Source organism: Magallana gigas, chromosome 4 (genome assembly GCF_963853765.1).
Source record: "Magallana gigas chromosome 4, xbMagGiga1.1, whole genome shotgun sequence".
NCBI classification, from domain to species: Eukaryota; Metazoa; Mollusca; class Bivalvia; order Ostreida; family Ostreidae; genus Magallana; species Magallana gigas.
The window spans coordinates 22,803,453-22,823,242 of NC_088856.1; the positions used below are offsets into that span (position 1 = coordinate 22,803,453).

Consider the following 19,790-nt stretch of genomic DNA (forward strand, 5'->3'; position numbering starts at 1 on the left):
TCGGAAGTACGCTATAATATGAAGGTGTCCCATACCACCTTAATCTTTTATTTGTTAACAAAGAAGACTTTTTGAGCATCTTCCGTGCGTTTAATTTAACAACCATTTATCTCGTCGATATCTATTTCAACATCAGAGTCAACCTATACATTAAGGCCAGTCCTGTGGGTATGAAGATAGATATCATTGCCGTTTTTTTAATTATACCTACTAAATGTATAACTGACATTTAATTAGCTTAGCAATGCTAAAAGGAGCTTTTAAAGTTAAAACGAATGCGTGTATGTATTCATACGTGATTACTCGATAGTGTTGATTTCTGGCTTGTCAGTTCAGGACTCTATAAACTACAATAGATTTTCCTAAGAAATAAAAAGAAACACATAGAGCCTATTAATTAAAATATGTCTTTTGACGATACTACTTTAAATAAATGTTTAATTTACACATGCTTACTCATTGAAATAAACACTAAATGTGAAGAAGACTACTATATTTCAATAAAAAATAATAACATGTATATGGTTTTATATTAAGCTCCGTTGTTTTAAATAAGCAATTCCTAAAGCATTTGCTTTAAATAACTGTTACAGTATTATTTGGAGAATGGACAAGCAAATAAATGAGCCTTAAATAAGCATTTACATGTTAAAAAAAATCAATTGGCCCCAAGAAAGGGGGGTTTAACACCCCCCCCCCCCGTACACCCTTCCCCTTTGATCCGCCAATTGGGCTACAAACTGCCAGACAAGAGGCGATAGTGACGAAAGGGAAATAACTCTGATTTCTTTTTTTTCATTTCTGATCAGGTGGTCACCAGAACATGATCAGTCATGTTTTGCATTGGGAAAGCATACAGACAGTTATTAACTGTGTAAATTCTTGGTAATAAGGTTTGTTACCTATCTATATTTGCATTTTAACCAACACATAAGTTGCTAGCTATTTAGCATTTAGTTCCAATTCCTACATTAGAAATGTTATAGCTACTTTCGTTTTGAATAATATAATGTTTAGTAAACTAGTTTATCAAACGCAACTTTGTCAACTTGATTTATTATAAATTAATGATTTATAAAGTGAGACAGCTGTGTTGAAAAGTGCTCCATAATTTGTATCAATGTCCGACTGAGTAAGAAAAAAAGATTAAAGGGGAAAGATAAGGAGTCGGCAATTTTTATCAATTTGTTGTAAATAGAACCAAACCTGCTAAAAATGACGCTGGTTTCGAGTTAAATATTCACCATTGCATAGTCTTAACTCAAAAGCAAGACAAATCTTGATGATTTCAAAGAGCAATGGCTGAGTAGCTTACAATGAAATAGACAGGCCTCCGTCACATTGCTGTTTGACACCAACTACCCAAAGTCCAAGCTCTTGTTAAAATGGTTCTAAATGAGAAACAAATTGATTAAATCGCCGATTCCTGTACGGAAAGGGGTGTAGTAGATGAATTCATAAACAAAAATTCAAAAATTCGTTTTAATAACCACATCAATTTCTAGTATTCACTCTGACTACATATGTGAAATCTTTTATCTTTATCAATAAACAATCTTAAGTCTTAAATTTATTTTTTCATAGAACAAATATGGATCCTCATTCTAGTGCTCAAGATGTGTACCGATGTGACCTTTGTGAGACCGCCATAATACACAGCTACTGCGACTTTTGTCATGTCAACCTATGTAAACCCTGTATAATAGATCATATATTAGATGAATATGACAAACATAAAATAGTTCCTTTCCAGAAACGAAGATCAACCCTTATTCATTCGAAATGTGAAACACATCCACACAAAAAATGTGAATTCCAGTGCGAGGATTGCAACAATATCTTTGTTTGTTCTTCCTGCATGGCATCTAAACAGCACAAGGGACATAACTTTGTAGAAGTTACAGAAGTTTACAAAGCTAAGAAAGATGATATTAAAAAGGATACAAAAGAGTTAGAAATCATATTTCCCCTACATATGAAGAAATTGCATTCGACTTAGAAAATCAGCTTGCCAGCCTTGATGGGGGATATGAGAAACTTACAGCAACGATGTCCAAACAAGGGGAGCAATGGCACAGAGAAATTGACATCATTGTCAACAAAATGAAAACTGAAATCAGCGAGATAAAAGTAAAACACAAAGAACTTTTACAGAAACATTTGAATGAAATCAAACAGATACAGTCTCTCATAAAAGAAACACTGCACGCCTTAAGGAAAATTGAGGAGTCAACTGAAGTATCTCCTGTCATTGAATACAGCTCCAAGATCAGAGAGTTTAGCAAGCTTCCACCCAAGGTTCAGGTATCACTGCCAACATTCATTCCAAAACCAATAGACCGCGAGATGCTGTATAGTTTGTTTGGACAGATTACCCCATTATCTACTGATACCGAAGAACATATATTGTTACAAAACCAACCCTACACATCAGATAGAGAATTACTAGATGAACCGGAGCTTGTTGCCACAATACAAACTGGGTATAGAAACCTACGTAGTGTTACCTGTGTAAATGAAGACATGATATGGACGAGTGGAATGAGTACTGATATCAAATGTCTCAATATCAAAGATTCAACACTTCAAACAATCCATAAAAAATCAGGTGCTTGGCCCAGTGATATAGCTGTAGACAATAATGGGAATCTACTGTACTCGGATAGTGAAACAAGTGCAGTGTATAAAGTAAAGAGAAGCCAGATAGAAGAGTTAATCAGGTTACAGGGATGGAAGCCTAATAAGATGTGCATCACCTCTACTGGTGATCTCCTGGTTACCATGTACAGTGATGATTACACTCAATCCAAAGTTGTTCGTTACTTGGGATCTACAGAGAAACAAACAATTCAATTTGATAATGAAAGTAAACCTTTGTACTCAGGGAATGGTTCAATAAAATACATCAGTAAGAACAGAAAAAATGACATCTGTGTAGCTGACTATGGGGCTGGTGCAGTAGTGGTGGTAAATCAGGACGGGAAACTCAGATGGAGATACACTGGTCATCCCTCAGTTACCAAGAACAAACCATTTCGACCTTGGGGTATCACAACAGACAGTCAGAGTCGTATCCTAACATCAGATAAAGACAACCAATGTATTCACATTCTGAATCGGAATGGACAGTTTTTCCGTTACATTGATAACTGTGATCTGGAGAATCCATATGGGTTATGTGTGGACAAATATGACAATGTATTTGTGTGTGAGCTTAACAAAGGCAATGTAAAGAAAATCCAATATTTAAAGTAGACATCATCAAATGTAAAAATCTTATCTTCATCATCAAACAAAAGTGGCCTTTTTCTGTATATATTGAATTTCATTCTTTAATCTTTACCTTCTGTATACTGATGAATTCACAAATTCATTTATAGCATGAATAAGCTATTTTCAATAAAAAAAAATCATCTTATCTTATTCAATTGCTAGTGTATTGATAAAGGGCATTCAGGCATTGTTTGCATGTAATATACAGCTATTGTACCTTATGAAGTAAACTAACAAGCGGTGTGTCAGTTACTCAATTATCAGGACATATGTAGATTTCAGAGACATGTTGCCCAGTCTGATACAAGTTAACTGACAGATTTCTATTATTTAAGGATTAAACGCTTATAATTTTATTTATATTAATGTTTTTGTATTAAGAATTGGTGTAATCTCGCTTTTTAGTCTCTTTATATGCATGTATATACATGTAACCTCTTTGTCATGGATATGAAACATACAGGAAACCGCCATGTTAATATCTTAATATTTGGTTCGCTTAATCCGCGACTAAAAATATTTATAGTCCAAAAAAAATTTAAGACAGAAATTGTCGAGATATTTGAGAAAATTCTTAAGGTTCATTAACGAATGGATTTGATTTTACGATTATTTTTCATACGTACATATCAAATTGGTTTTAAAAGTAGATTTGAACGTTTTTTTTAAAGCTGCTTGATCCGATTTTACATAATCAATAATTTTCCATTCAAACAAATTATCTTAAAAAGTTCTATACTTTTATCTATTTACACCAGCACAATCGATCTCTTTCAAAACTTAGAAACTTTCATGGTAAATATAATAATGTCTTTATGAGAACACACAAAAATCAAACCCAAATGCATCATTTGTAAGTTTAGGAATGGGAACCATTTGGTTTCATGTCCGTATTGACTGGGTTTATCAACCCACATATCATGCATGAATTGTAAAATTGTTTTGAAAATGTATATAGAACTATCTTTGATTTGCCAAAACATTTTTAAAATATTTTTTTTTCTTTATTTATAACGAATCAATGTCTCCGTCAAAATATTATCATACCCGCCTCGACGTCGGGAACAAATCTTGTTAAGGGGCAAAATGACGCGATACCTTTGTATGTAAAGACATTTTGTATATCATTTCTCATTGTAATATGGTTTATTTGGCCGTTAAAACTACTGCGTTTTTATTATTATACAAATATTCAGCAAAACTACCGCTTACAAACGTACACGAAATTCGATTTGAAATCGAACCAAACAGCTTTAATCTTTTAACAGTCTGTTTAATATTTATGTATTCATTTAAACAATGAAATGCCTTCTTTAGTGATTCATTCCGGATATAAATGTAGCCACATTGAAGAAAAAATCGATTACCTACGTAACTACCTGGTTATGTAAATTTTTCTGCAATGATCGCTATCTTCATATCCCGAATGAATCATCAAAGAAAGCATTTTATTGTTTATATTAACATATTTCTTCTAACTACTTAATAAATGGATTACGAAAAGTTAGTAAAATCCACAAAATTACTGTTAATGAACATAAGTACGTTAGCTTAAAAAAACAACCAAATCGTCTCCTGTGAGACTTTGAGTCTGACATCATCATGATTATTTCGTGATTTTTCGTAAGTCGCTGTAGGTTTCGACCTAGCTGCAATAAAATAGCTCTCTCCGATTTTTATGTCTGTTGTTTACTGGACACTGGCGTCGGAAGCAAACTGAAAGTGGGGGGGGGTGGCTTGACTAATCCTCAAAAATATTGAAAAAATAACTTTTTCCCAAAATCATGAAAATCCAAATCGGGGGAGGGGGGGGGGTATAACTATAGTCCCACAAAAAAAATTTTACCCACCAAATCAGTATATTCCTAATACGTGGTGGGGGGGGGGGGGGGTGGGGGGCTAGTATGCTTTTGACTCCAACTTCTCCATATGTCAACCTTTTTTAGGAATAATTATATTTCCTGTGAGAAAAAGTGGGGGGCTGGCCCCTCTATGATGCTATGTGCCTAATGGTTAGGTGTAATTTGGCAAAAAAAGGGGGGGGGGCTAAGCCATGACAGTTCTTGTGTGATTTTATGGGATTTACGCTTGGAGTTTTGATTGGCTTGATAACGTGAATGTCAGTGTAAATAAGCGATCTTACCTCGTTCTATGACTTAAACATCGTTTAAGGAATTGGTATATAATGGAAAATTCACATTTGTAACCGCGTTAATTATGTGTAGAATAGGAAAAATTCCTATATCCAGTTCAGGATCCGCTCCTGAATTCTCATTGGCTGTCCCAAAATTTAAACCAGTCAAGGTCAGTAAACATGGCGGACAAATTCAACTTGTGTGTTGACATACACGAGAAATAACCAATATATGAATTATACTTGATATTTTTAGATTAACTTATGCCATACACATCTACATTGTTTGAGCTAAGGTAAGAAATGCAAATGTTATTGTCATTTATATACGATTTGAGCCGAATTCTTTGCGGGAGTGAATTACACCCGCACTTGCACCATTACGGAGATCCTATGAAGTCTTCTTATATTTAGCGTTACAATGGGCTACATTATTGCAGCTAGTTGCGACTAATCGATAAACAGGGCGTGCCAATTTTAATCCTGTCACTTTATTGTCAGTTTCAGCCGCTGTAGATTACGACCAATCGATAAATGGTGCTCGTAACTATAAGTTTTGTAAGAAATAAAGGAAATAATATTTGGTAGATGTAGATATATAATTATGACGATTTTATTTGTGCACTTACTAAAAGGCTATGCATATGCATATTCACAGGAAATTGAACGTCGCAGAATTTTAATGCAAACATAAGGGGAAACGTTCTCTGAATGTAAATATATGTACATAAATGTATAATTATGTGACAGTTATATTATAAGAGACCACCACCAAAGGACATGCGGCTTAAGTTCATTAACTTAAAGTTTGTTAGAACAGGAGACAGGGAGAAGAATGCTGTAACTTGGGAGGGTAGAGGAATTCTTGGCACAGCAGGAAACTGGCAAATGCGAGCTGACCTGAAGACCAGAATGCAGTTTTCAACGGAGGTATAGCATCCACCAACAAGCAACCTTACGTGGTGCTGTGAACGTTGTCAAGTAGGCAGGTCATAATAGTGGAGCTGACAGTTTCTTGGGAGGAGAGAATGGAAGACAAATATGGGCGGAAAATGGGAAAATATCAAGAGCTTGTTGCAGACTGTCAGGACAGAGGGTGGAGAGTATGGGGTTTCCCAGTGGAGGTTTGAGTGCGGGGCTTTGTTTCGCAATCCTTCTGGCCTGCCCTGAGAGTCATTATTATACTGGGACATTAGGTTGGAGATAATACAGCTCATAGGACGACTTAGCATAGATGCAGAAATAGCATCGCTATGGCTGTAGAAAAGAAGAGAGGGACAGTGGGGGTAACAGTGAGAGACAATTGTTGTTGTAGGATCGGTACACAAGCGGATAGCTGGATGGTCCCTGGCTGGGAGCTGTTTACCACTGTCGGCGCACCTCTGGAGGTTTTCGGGGACAGTGCCGAAACAACCGAGGAAGAAGGATCCACCTGATGACGGGGTTATCATCATCTATACCACCGAGATGTTTCAAGTACAAAGTAAAATTCTCAAGAACCATCAGTATCAGGCCTAATAGAAAATTAAAACACACATTGTATAACTACCGGTATGCCTTTGTATAATATACTTGTCAAAAAAACTTGCTTTGTATTTTACGAGCAAGTGGTACCTTATTTGCAGCACCTGTTTAACTGTATCAACTTGTATCAACTAACGCAGGTTATGTATTTTTCTGCAATGTCGCTACCTTCATATCCCGAATGAATCAGCAAAGGAAGCATTTTATTGTTTAAATGAATTAACTATAAGTTTCCGTAAGGGAAAGATGAAATAATACTTGGTAGATGTAAATATATATCAGTGATTTTAGTTTATTTCTCACGGCTGTAAAAATAAAACAGCAAGTTTTATAAAAATTATAAATTTTCACCATGTGGTAGTAAACCCAACCTTTCCATTCACGTACAGTACGTTTCTTATCCATTGAAGAACTTATCGAAGAGCTCAGCTGTGGGTTCATCCGTCGGATCGGCATACTGGGCTAGATACGGATGAGCCAGGGCTTCTTTAGTCGTGATTAGATTGTCTGCATTCAAATCCAACATATTTACCAGTAAGTTTATTGCTGAAAAAAAATCACCAAACGATTCAGATCTTTATAAATAGATGCGAAATAAATCATTATGATTAGCATGTTCTATTTTCTTTTAGAAATAAAAACAACAATTTGCTAATTTTTATACAGTAAAACTAAACCTGTGAAAAATGCTTCAGGATTTAATAGGATTTTGGATATCTTAAAGTAGTCCGAGTATCGCTCTACGTCATAATACGGATTTTACAATATTGGTTCGACTTTTACAAAGCGTTTTAGATAGCCGGTATTGATGTTGCTCTACATCGCTGTTGTAAACAATGGCAATAATAAGCAATTAGAACGGTAATATATGTATTCTATGAGAGATAGAAATAATTAATGTTGAGAAACTCGATTCTGTTAAAGAAAAATGAAAAACGAAGTTTCTGATTAACCAGGATCTCAGGTATCCTTATGTCTTCTATGTTCCCCCCCCCCCCCGAATTTTTCTTTTTCTTTTACTAAAACCGGTTTAAATTTAGAGACAGAAGCTATTTCGAATTTAATCAATCGTCAATTAATTAATGTTTAAATCATATCTAACATTGTTGACAGATCTAGGCAGAAAACTGTAGCAAAATGTGATTTTTCCGGATTTTTTCGTCAGGGTCTACTTGGTTTAGAGCTTATAGCGTGAAAAGTAATCCGTCAACATATAATTTATTTTACCAAATCTTTTTTCTAAGATGTCAATCTATAGAATAAACTCCATGAATTTAAGTTTGAGTCCATAAAATAGTAAAAAAATGACAAAACGCGATACTAGAATTGCATTTTTTGTATTCTATTTTGATACATCAGGTCCATAAAGCGTACTTACTTACAAACATTTGCACAAAATTATTGATGAGATATGGCTTAAATAAATATTTATACTCTATTTTGTATCTTCAGTTCTAATTTTCCCAAAATTGGTAATCATTTTTAGGAAAAACGGCCGTCTGGCAAATTTCATAATTGTCAATAATTTTCGCAAGGGGGTACACCCGTCTGAGAGGTGATAACAAACAAACTAGCATGTAAACATACATATTTTCTTTTGTATATGTATTGCTAGAATGTATATTTATCATTTAAAGCTAAGCTTTTAATGATTGAGCCCATTTAGTGCCGAGTATAGGACTACCTTAATATTTTTTATCAATCTTCAAATTAAGACTTTTAAGGAAAATCATAAAAATAGAATTTACACAATCATGTAACATACCGGTAAGCATGCATGGTATTTCCTAAACAAATTATTAAAAAGTCCTTTAATTTAAAGAACAGAATATTAGATTCATGTAAGTGTGTATATGGGTAGTTAAAATCTTAGTTGCTATTTTCAAATGACCTGTAACTTCTCACTATTTGGGTTCGCGTCTAGAAATACTTCTTTGAAGTTTATCTTTGGGCACTTTGGTATAGATGCCTTGCGAGCCCTACTCTTAAAAGGTGAAATAATGTAAACAGTATCACATTTATCTATTAGTGAAATAAAATACACAAGCTTTTAGCCTACTCTATGTCCTATTTTAGAATAAAGTGATGTTAAATGATAAAACTGCACACAGGGAGAGAACAATTTATTAGAAAGAGTAACGATAGAGGCCGGACGCATCATTACAGGATTATGGCGCACTTCTTCAAGATAAAGCGTGTATAAAGAATTAAGATTCACATTAAGTGACAGATTAAAAATACACAAGTTACACTCATGTATAAATAATGATACTTAATAATTATCCACTCAAATATTTGTATGATATGGTTGAACAATGCCCTGCAATCTCACATTATTACTCCTTGCGTAATAATAACTTGTTTCACATTCCAATTACCAGAGCTGTTGCATAGTATAATAGTTTTTTTACCGTCAAAAGTTGGATTACGAAACACTTTGCCAAACAATGTAAAATCTGCAACAAGTATAGCAAAATTTAGGCATGGCTTGCAAAAAAAATTAATTTTGTAGATAAAACAAAATCTAAATCATACAACCATGGACAAAGAAATTTAGATATCAATTAATTTTCAAAGTAATCTGAATGCAGATTTTTATAATCATAATCTAGTTGAATCATCAAAATGTTCAAGATTTGGGTATTCTTATAAGGATTCATCTTATTTATCTTTCATTGTCAATGTTATATTTACATATATACTGAATATGATTTTATCTTTTTCTAACGGAAACGTATAATTGATACATAGCTCTATAGAAACTGACAATACTGAAATCTACACGCCCCGTTTATCGATTGGTCGAAAACTACAGAAAGTAAGAAACTTAAGAAAAATCACAAACTGCACGAAATACATTATGTCAGACTCCAATTCCCGTAGGATATTATTTGGTTCTTTTAGCTAACGTACTGTTGTACATTAACATTAGTTAGTACTTAATTTAACTTTGATTTTACAATCAATTTATTAATTTGGTAAAAGAAAAATGTAAATATTGACAATAAAAAATTTTCTTTGACGTTTCATGCAGGTTTTGAACGTAGCGATCATTGCAGCGAAAAATTACATAACCTATATTAACGATTTAGTATTTTTCTGCAATGTTGCCACCTTTATAATCCGCATGAATCACCAAAGAAAGCATTTCATTGTTTTAATAATCCACAGTGGTCGGTGATTAATAGATAAAATTCAAAAAGAAAACCATTAAAAACTTTCGAAGACCTCATGTTACTATGTTATCAAGATTTTAAAATGAAAGGGCTTATGAATAAAATAAATGAAATAATATAAAATCGAGAGAAAAAATTAAACGATTCACTTTACTTTGAATTCTCATGATGCATTTTGATTTGGTTTTTATATTTTGTGAAGTTATTTTACCTTGAAAATTTCTAACTTTTAACTAGCTCGATTCTGCTGGTGTAAATATCCGAAAGTTTGTAACTTTTGAAGATAATTATTGTTTGGAAAATGTTCTGTAATAACGAAACATTCAGACCATGCAGCTTTAAAATAGCCCTACTGAAGTATAATGCACTTCATTCGTCTTTAAAAGACGAACAATACAATTATATTTCGATTTATGGTTTTGTTTTTAGTATTGAGTTCTTACAGCGTAAGGAATTTTGATAAAGCGTCAGCTTTTGCTCGGAGTTACCGTTAGTGAACGTTTTACAAATTTTTCTTCGTAGGAAGTTTTAACGCATGCATTTTACGATCAATGTTATACAACTTGAATTCAAAATGAAATTATGGTTTGAACACGATGTATCCTTAACCGCAATGTAATTATGTCACATATCACACAAAATCGTTCTTAGACTAGTTCACCATCACGAAGTCAGGGGAACTCGGGATAAAAAAAACAATTGGAGTCGGGGTCATATGCTATAATAAATCTCCCAAATGGTCTATTTTCAAGCTCTCCTAACAGACTCAAAGTAATGGAAGAGGCGTGAGTAGGGCTGTACAAAAGCCAAACTTTCATCGATGTAGAATGGATTATAAAGTTATGAAATTTAATAAGTCTTACAAATGTTTATATACAATAAAACTCGTTTAAAGCAAAGTTCTTGGGACTATTTATTTATATCGTTTAATCCGTAATTCGTGATTACCGTAAAACGATTTCGTAATAAGGAATCAGTAGGCATAGAATTAAAATACAATCTTTTGATACATTTAATAATCAGGATGTAAATTGGCGTATTTACGTGAAAATAAATTCAATTAAACTGTAGAGTATTTATACATATTTGTATAGTTATAATTTAAACATTTTGGCTTTCCATAATCTAAATAATTAATGAATTTATTCAGCATTTCATAATCTGTTAAAATCAACTGTTTAAGGGATTAATGGCTTTCATTCTTAATTATTGAAAATAATGCATAACGAGTAAACCAAGCTTAACACAGTGTGTCCGAGAACATATGCTTCCATAATAAATAAATTCCATTCTAATAAAATGAAATATTATTTGGCCAAAAACTGCTTATTTGTGACTCAAAAAATCGTAAAATTGTTCAGTTTTTTTTTATCCTGTACGAAGAACCATAGACATGCATTTAATTAATTTTCTCTGGACAAAAAGCGTTCTCTCTACCTCCATATGTAATTGAACGTGTATGATTTAGTAAAAGATGTGTTGTTTATTACGAAAAAAAAGTCAGATGTATGTGGCACACATGTGCGAGTTATTTTGTAAAGATACTATAAATGACATGATAATACCGAAGGTTATAATATAACTTTATCATAACTGAATGAAAAACAAATTAAAAACTACAAATAGAGTTATATCAAAGAAGCCGCCATTTTTTCTTTAAAATTTCAACAATTTCTGGAGGTAGGGAGCATGCAGTTGACATGGGTAGAGCTTATTCAAGAAAACCATGTTGTTTGAATTATTTTGCAAAACCTCAAATACTGGTATTAACAAAACAAAGCACCTTTATTCAGTATCTAATGTCTATGAAAATATACAAAAACCGTTGAAAACGCTAAGATTTTCTCGCCTTCATGAACGTCTGATACACCTCGTTTCACATCGTCTCAATTCACCGTAAGGATTCTGCTTAGCTATCCTCTCCGTTGGAAGAGGATCGTCCATATTAACCGTTGTTTGCAAGAGAGAGAGAGAGAGAGAGAGAGAGAGAGAGAGAGAGAGAGAGAGGGGGGGGCTCTTAATACAAGAAATCTGCATTAAATCTTTTCAATGCCGTGACTCTCATTTCTCCGATATGTGTCTGAGCTTCTCTTAGATCTCAGTATCAAAGTTTTAATATAGGTACTGTTAATGGATAGAATCCACCGCCTCCAATTTCTCCCAGGTAATATTTCATTTCAATTTCATCACACATGTGTGACAGCATTGGGTCATCTTGCTCCGATGTTTTTATTATTAAGAATAATTTAGACTACATCAATTATATATGTTTATATGTTTAGGTTTGTAAACTCCGTTGTTTTTATTTAGCGCATCCATTACCAATGACAGTCATCCGAGTCCTGCATAATATGTGCGGGATAGTCTGATAGATAAAATTTTACTCATGTCTGGGATATTTTTTTCTCATTTTCTTTAGGTTGTTTAATGATGATCATTAGAAAATTACATTTGTTCAAATGTAAACATTTTAACTGGGTTGTGATATATAACCCATTCGTCAGTAACCTTCCTCAAGAATACATCAAAACAATTATTCGAATCAATGGATATTGGTGTATTTGACTTAATTACCCGAAGGCAAAAACTTAAGGGTTAAAGATTTTCTGATAAAGGAAAATTAATAATCTGCAACTGCTAAAACAAACTGCCATCTTCACAACGTCAGGGGTTCTATGTCCCGCGATCACACTTGTACTCTCAACCTACGGCGATAGCAATGAACGGGAAGTAACTCTCAATGATAATTTTTTTTTCATTCCTGATCAGGTGGTCACCAGACAGGATCAGTCGTGTTTCGGGCACGCATCCCAGACAGTTAGATTACAAGGTTTGTATTCTATCTATAATTGCATATTCACTTAACCAACATCCAAGTTGAAAACTATGGATATTAAAATGTATAAATTTAATTCCTTAGTAATCAATTATAAGTTACTTTCGTTTTGAATATGAATATAATGTTTTGTTTACTCAATTCACTTAACTATTTGATAAACACAACTATATCAACTTGATTTGTTATAAACTAATGATTTGTAAAAAAAAAAAAAAAAATAAGACAATCACAGCAGTTTTGAAAAGTATTCCATAATTTGTATCAATCTTAAATAAAAAAGAAAAAGGGAAAGGGGTGAGGTGAATGAATTTTAAAGAAATTAACTTTTAGAATCGTTTTACATACTAATAAAATCAATTATTCATTTGGACTACATCATATATGAAATCTTTTATCTTTATAATTGAATAATATTAAGTCTTTTATTTATTTTCATAGAACAACTATGGATCCTCGTTCTAGTGCCCAGGATGTGCACCGCTGTGACCTTTGTGAGACCGCAATAGTACACAGCTACTGCGACTTTTGTCATGTCAACCTCTGCAAGCCCTGTGTAGTGGATCACATCTCAGATGGATATGACAAACATAAAATAGTTCCTTTCCAGAAACGAAGATCAACCCTTATTCATTCAAAATGTGAAACACATCCACACAGAAATTGTGAATTCCAGTGCGAGGATTGCAACAATATGTTTGTTTGTTCTTCCTGCATGGCCTCCAAACAGCACAAGGGACATAACTTCTTAGAAGTTACAGAAGTTTACAAAGCTAAGAAAGATGATATTAAAAAAGATACAAAAGAGTTAGAAAATCATATTTCCCCTACATATGAAGAAATTGCATTCGACTTAGAAAATCAGCTTGCCAGCATTGATGGAGGATATGAGAAACTTGAAATAACAATGTCCAAACAAGGAGAGCAATGGCATAGAGAAATTGACTTCATTGTCAACAAAATGAAAACTGAAATCAGCGAGATAAAAGTAAAACACAAAGAACTTTTACAGAAACATTTGAATGAAATCAAACAGATACAGTGTCTCATAAAGGAAACACTGCACGCCTTAAGGAAAATTGAGGAGTCCACTGAAGTATCTTCTACCATTGAATACAGCTCTAAGATCAGAGAGTTGAGCAAGCCTCCACCCAATGTTAACATTACACTGCCCACATTCATTCCAAAACCAATAGACTGTGACAAGCTGTATACTTTGTTTGGACACATCACCCCATTATCTACTGCTACAGAAGAACAAATATTGTTACAAAACCAACCCCACACATCAGATAGAGAACTACTAGATGAACCGGAGCTTGTTGCCACAATACAGACTGGGTATGAAAAACTACGTAGTGTTACCTGTATAAATGAAGAGAGGATATGGACGAGTGGAATGACCAAAGATATCAAATGCTTAAATATCAAAGGTTCAACACTTCACACAATCCTAGCAAAATCAGGTGTTTGGCCCAGTGATATAGCTGTAGACAACGATGGGAATCTTCTGTACTCAGATAGTACAACAAGAACAGTGAATAAAGTAAAGAGTGGCCAAACAGAGGAGTTAATCAGATTACAGGGATGGAAGCCCTTTAACCTGTGTGTTACCTCTACTGGTGATCTCCTGGTTACCATGTACAGTCACTACAGTGAAGATAAAACTCAATCCAAAGTTGTCCGTTACTCGGGATCTACAGAGAAACAAACAATTCAATTTGATAATGAAGGTAAACCTTTGTACTCAGAGAATGGTTCAATAAAATTCATCTCTGATAACAGAAACCATGACATCTGTGTAGCTGACTGTGAGGCTGGTGCAGTAGTGGTGGTAAATCAGGACGGGAAACTCAGATGGAGATACTCCGGTCATCCCTTTGTTACCAAGAACAAACCATTTTCACTTTGGGGTATCACAACAGACAGTCAGGGTCGTATCCTGACAGCAGACGATGACAACCATTGTATCCACATTCTGGACCAGAACGGACAGTTTCTTCGTTACATTGATAACTGTGATCTGAAGGATCCTTATGGTTTATGTGTGGACAATAATGACAATCTGTTTGTGTGTGAGTACAGCAAAGGCAATGTAAAGAAAATCAAATATTTAAAGTAGACATCATCAAAAGTAAAAATGTGATTTTCATCAAACAAAAGTGGCCTTTTCCTGTATATATTGAATTTCATTCTTTAAACTTTACCTTCCTTATACTGATGAATTCACATTAAATTCTATTCATTTATATCATTAAGAAGCTATTTTCAATAAAAAAAATAATTCTATAATCTTATACTACTACTTGTATTTGGAAAAAGGGCATTTCAGTACTGTTGCATGTAATATACAGCTATTGTACCTTATGAAGTAAATTGACAAGCGGTGCGTCAGTTACTCAATTATCAGGACAGAAGTAGATTACAAAGAAATGGCTAGTTGGTATTATTAAACCTATCTATAAGAACAAGGGTGATCCCACTTCTCCGGAAAACTACCGACCCATTACGTTACTAAGCTATTTGGGTAAATTATTTACGTCCATTTTAAGTAAACGTTTAGAATTGTATTCGGCAGAGATAGAACTGATCCATAATAACCAAGCGGGTTTCAGGAAAGGTTTTTCTACTTTAGACCACATTCTTACTTTACAATTTTTATCCAATACGTTGATGAAATGTAAGAAAAAGCTGTTCTGGGCTTTTATAGATTTCAAACAGGCGTTTGACACAGTTTGGAGAAATAGTTTATGGTGCAAGCTCTTAAATTATGATATTAATGGTAAATGTTTTAAATATATTACAAATATGTATAAAGGTATTAAATCACTCATCAAGATGAATGGCACGGTATCAGACTTTTTTTCTTGTAATGTTGGAGTCCGCCAAGGTGAAAATTTGTCACCATTTTTGTTTTCATTGTACATAAATGATTTAGAAAATTATCTTATTGAAAAAAATATTGCTGGTAGTTCTACCACATCAATAGAAAATGAATTATGTATATATATATATAAAACTGCTTGTACTTCTTTATGCAGACCATACTGTTATCTTGGCGGAATCTGGCGACGATTTGCAGGACGCACTGAATGAGTTTGAATGTTATTGTAAAGAGTGGAAATTAATCAAATGTTAATATAGATAAAACAAAAGTATTAATTTTTTCAAAGGACGAATGTGTAAAAGAGTTTTTTATTTTAACGATAGTGTTTTAGAAATTGTTAAAAAAATTAGGATACCTTGGCATTATATTCTCAAGAACTGGCTCTTTTTTAAAAGCCAAAAAACATTTATGTAACCAAGCCCTAAAGGCAATGTATGGTGTCATTAGAAAAATTAGACAATTTAATCTACCAGTTACATGTCAGTTAGAACTCTTTGATAAAATGGTTGTACCTGTATTGCTGTATGGTTGCGAAGTATGGGGTTTTGAAAAAACTTGATAGTATTGAACGTGTTCACCTAAAATTTTTAAAGCACATTTTATGTTTAAAAAGTAGTACTCCAAACTATATGGTTTAAGGAGAAACAGGGCGTTGTCCTTTATCTGTAATTGTATTTACTAGAATGGTATCATACTGGTGTAAATTAATTTCTAGTACTAATACTAGCATTACAAACATATTATACCGGTACTTGTTGAATCAGACTGAAAATACAACCAGTACTTACCCTTGGATTGATTGTATTCGTCATGTTTTTAACTCATTTGGTTTATCAAATGTTTGGCATCGTCAGTTTTTAAATATTGTTAACCAAAAATGGGTATCAACGGCAGTTAAACAGAGATTACAAGATCAATTTATTCAAAAGTGGCATGCTGATATAAATAATTCATCAAAAGGAGTAATATATAAAAATTTTAAAACAAATTTTGGATATGAAAAATATTTAGATACTAGTATTTTACCCCTGAAATTCAGAAAAATTCTTGGTATATTTCGTACTTCAAATCACCATCTACCAGTTGAACTGGGAAGATGGGAGGGTATCCCATTAAATGAAAGATTTTGTCCTCTCTGTAATACAAAATGTATTGCCGATGAATTTCATTATATTTTAGAATGTGATGCAATATCACAAGTCCAGTACAAGTTTATAGACAAAAAATTTTCAGCTAAACCTAATGTGTTAAAATGTTCGCATCTTATGACAACAAGTAACATGAAATTGCTGAGAAAATTGTGTATTTTTATAACAAAGAAATACGAGGTAGTCTGTCCTCCATGAGTTTCACTTTGTATAACTTTTCCTAACTCTATAACCCTTATATTAATATATGTTTACCTCTTACCAATTAATATGTATATTTTAATGTTATTTTTGTCCTCATGTACGATATGTTTGAAATGGTTTTGAGCGAATAAATGAACTGAACTGAAAAGACATGTTGCTCAGTCCTATACAAGTTAAAGCTGCTTGGTCCGATTTTTTTGTAATTACAGGATCAAATTTTTTTCCATACAAATCATTTATCTTAGAAAGTTATGGACTTTCTCCTATTTACACCATCTGAATCAGTCTCCTTTCAAAGTTAGAATAATTCAAAGTAAATAAAAATAATTTATCTTTGGGCAAACGAAAAAACAAACCAAAATGCATCACGGGAATGTTTAAAAAAGGAAACCGCTTGGTTTCGTGCCCCGAATGATTGGGGTTATTCAACCCGCATGATATGCATCGAATGTAAAGACAGCAGACTTTGGAAATATTAGCGAACAAAACGTACACATATTTATTTGTAATTTGTCTGATCATTTCGACCTTTATTTAAAGCGATGTCAAAGTCGTAATACAACCATACCCGTCTCGTAATCAGGGGTGAAATTTAACATGAGTCGAAAAAGCGCGGTACCTTTTAATGTCGTTTGTTTTGTTAGCAAATTTTTTACGCATATTTCTTCATTGAAATTTGGCATAATTGACGGGTAAAACTACTGCAATGTTTATTATTATACATATACTAAGCATAGCCATCGTTTAAAAGCGTGCGTAAAATTTGATAAAAAAATCGGACCAAGCAGCTTTAACTAGCATATTTCTATCATTTAGGCATTCAGTGCTCATATTCATATTCATATTGATGTTTCTGTACTACGAATTTGTGTATCGTCGCTTTTTAGTCATTAAATATGCTTACATTCACTATCGTTCCTCCCATTTATTTACGCATAACATAGAAGATCCAATCACTGAATCTGGTGCTTATGAATACAATATCCTTCAGGTATTTCTCGAAGACTCTACTCACGGCCGTAAACTGCTGATAAACATTTTGTTGATTCAAATATTTGTTAACAGTTAAATGAATCCAATTTATCGTCATTGGCGTTACTGAAACTGTCATTGGTGTTACTATCAAGTCATTGGAGTAACCAGCCAAAAAAATGTTCCTTCATCTAAAACTTTAGGTATTTAGTGGTTATCAAAATCATAATGATTAATGTATTGAAATTCTGGATGGGTTGTATGTTATGAAATTTTGGTTATAATTGCCTTTTTTATGTTAAAACATATTGATACAGATATGTCTTACAAGATTGTCTCATATTCATGCCAAAACTGTAAAAAGAAACTTACTATTATAACTAAATGCTATTAATTTTTATTCTTTGTCAAGTCACATAAGTAAATATTAAATTATATTTACATCTACCAAGCATAATTTCCCATATTTCTTACCGAAACTTATAGTTAATTCATAGCTCTATAGAAACAGCCAGACTGAAATCTACACGCCCTATTTATCGATTGGTTGAAATCTACAGCGGCTGAAATTGACAAGAAAATGACAGGACTGAAATTGACACGCCCTGTTTATCAATTGGTCTGAACCTACAGCGACCTTAGTAAAATCCCGGACTGCACGAAATAATCATGACGATGCCAGACTCAAAGTCTCACAGGAGACGATTTGGCTGTTTCTTTTAGCTAACTTACTTTTGTACATGAACACTAATTTAGTGAATTTTACTAACTTTTCATAATCAGTTTATTAATTAGTTAAAGAAAGATGTTAATATAAACAATATAATGTTTCTTTGATGATTCATGCGGGTTATGAAGGTAGCGATCATTGCAGGACAAATTTACATAACCCGCTAACGCGGGTTATGTATTTTTCCTGCATTGTCGCTACCTTTATATATCTACTAGCTACACAGTCATCCACAGATTTTTTTTCCATTTGAAATTAAGGTTTTACCCGAAATACCTACCAGGGATTTGAGAAGTGTGTTGATTAATTTGAAAATGTTGATGAAGGATGGACCAGGTACTGAATGGAGGATGCAGAGTTGACACTTTACACACTCTTCACTCTGTACAGGCGACAGGGGTGTTCGACGCGGCATCTACATGACCTTGTGCTTCCCGTTATATTCAGGTCCGTAACACCAGAGGCCTGTTCAACAGAGCGGGTGCTCGCGAGCGCTCGCCAAAATTCCCTATACCCGCAACACAAATTTTGGCGAGCGCTCGCGGGCGCTCTCTCTGCTGAACACGCCTCTGGTACAGGTAGAGCTTCAGTGGACCAAGTTCCTGTATGCACAGATATATACATGTAGAGGTGCATTCTGTGGGAAAATTTTAAGCGGAACTCATAATTAAAATACAAGTGAACAATTCATTCATAATCATTCATAATTACAAATTTTTATTTAGATAACACTTTTTGAACGATACATGAAATTTTTACTGCATGATTAACAGCTTGTTTTTTTTAAAGAATAATCAACGGTTCATGAATTGTACATACTGCATGCAACTGTGTCAAAATTCACCATTGCGCCTTCTACATGTACGTACTACAATAACAGACGAGAATTTACATTCAACTCGGCCA

General features: G+C 33.6%; 3 protein-coding genes across 5 annotated transcripts in view; all 3 read left to right on the forward strand.

The window, feature by feature from the left end:
* The window catches only part of LOC105336200 (uncharacterized), a 55,906-nt gene that overhangs the window by 18,640 nt on the left and 17,476 nt on the right, over positions 1–19,790 (forward strand). The gene's annotated exons all lie outside the window — the stretch shown is intronic.
* On the forward strand, positions 799–3,548 carry LOC136274563 (uncharacterized). 2 transcript variants are annotated; one of them, XM_066081647.1, is made up of 2 exons: positions 799–893; positions 1,585–3,548. In XM_066081647.1, exon 2 carries the CDS (start codon positions 2,050–2,052, stop codon positions 3,253–3,255), a length of 1,206 nt encoding a protein of 401 aa, XP_065937719.1. In that variant the 5' UTR covers positions 799–893; positions 1,585–2,049; the 3' UTR covers positions 3,256–3,548. The 2 variants fall into 2 exon arrangements, with proteins under 2 accessions (XP_065937719.1, XP_065937720.1); XM_066081648.1 differs by having other exon boundaries at positions 804–885.
* Positions 12,856–17,950, forward strand: LOC117682593 (tripartite motif-containing protein 2-like). The gene is made up of 2 exons (XM_034450561.2): positions 12,856–12,937; positions 13,385–17,950. Exon 2 carries the CDS (start codon positions 13,392–13,394, stop codon positions 15,063–15,065), a length of 1,674 nt encoding a protein of 557 aa, XP_034306452.2. The 5' UTR covers positions 12,856–12,937; positions 13,385–13,391; the 3' UTR covers positions 15,066–17,950.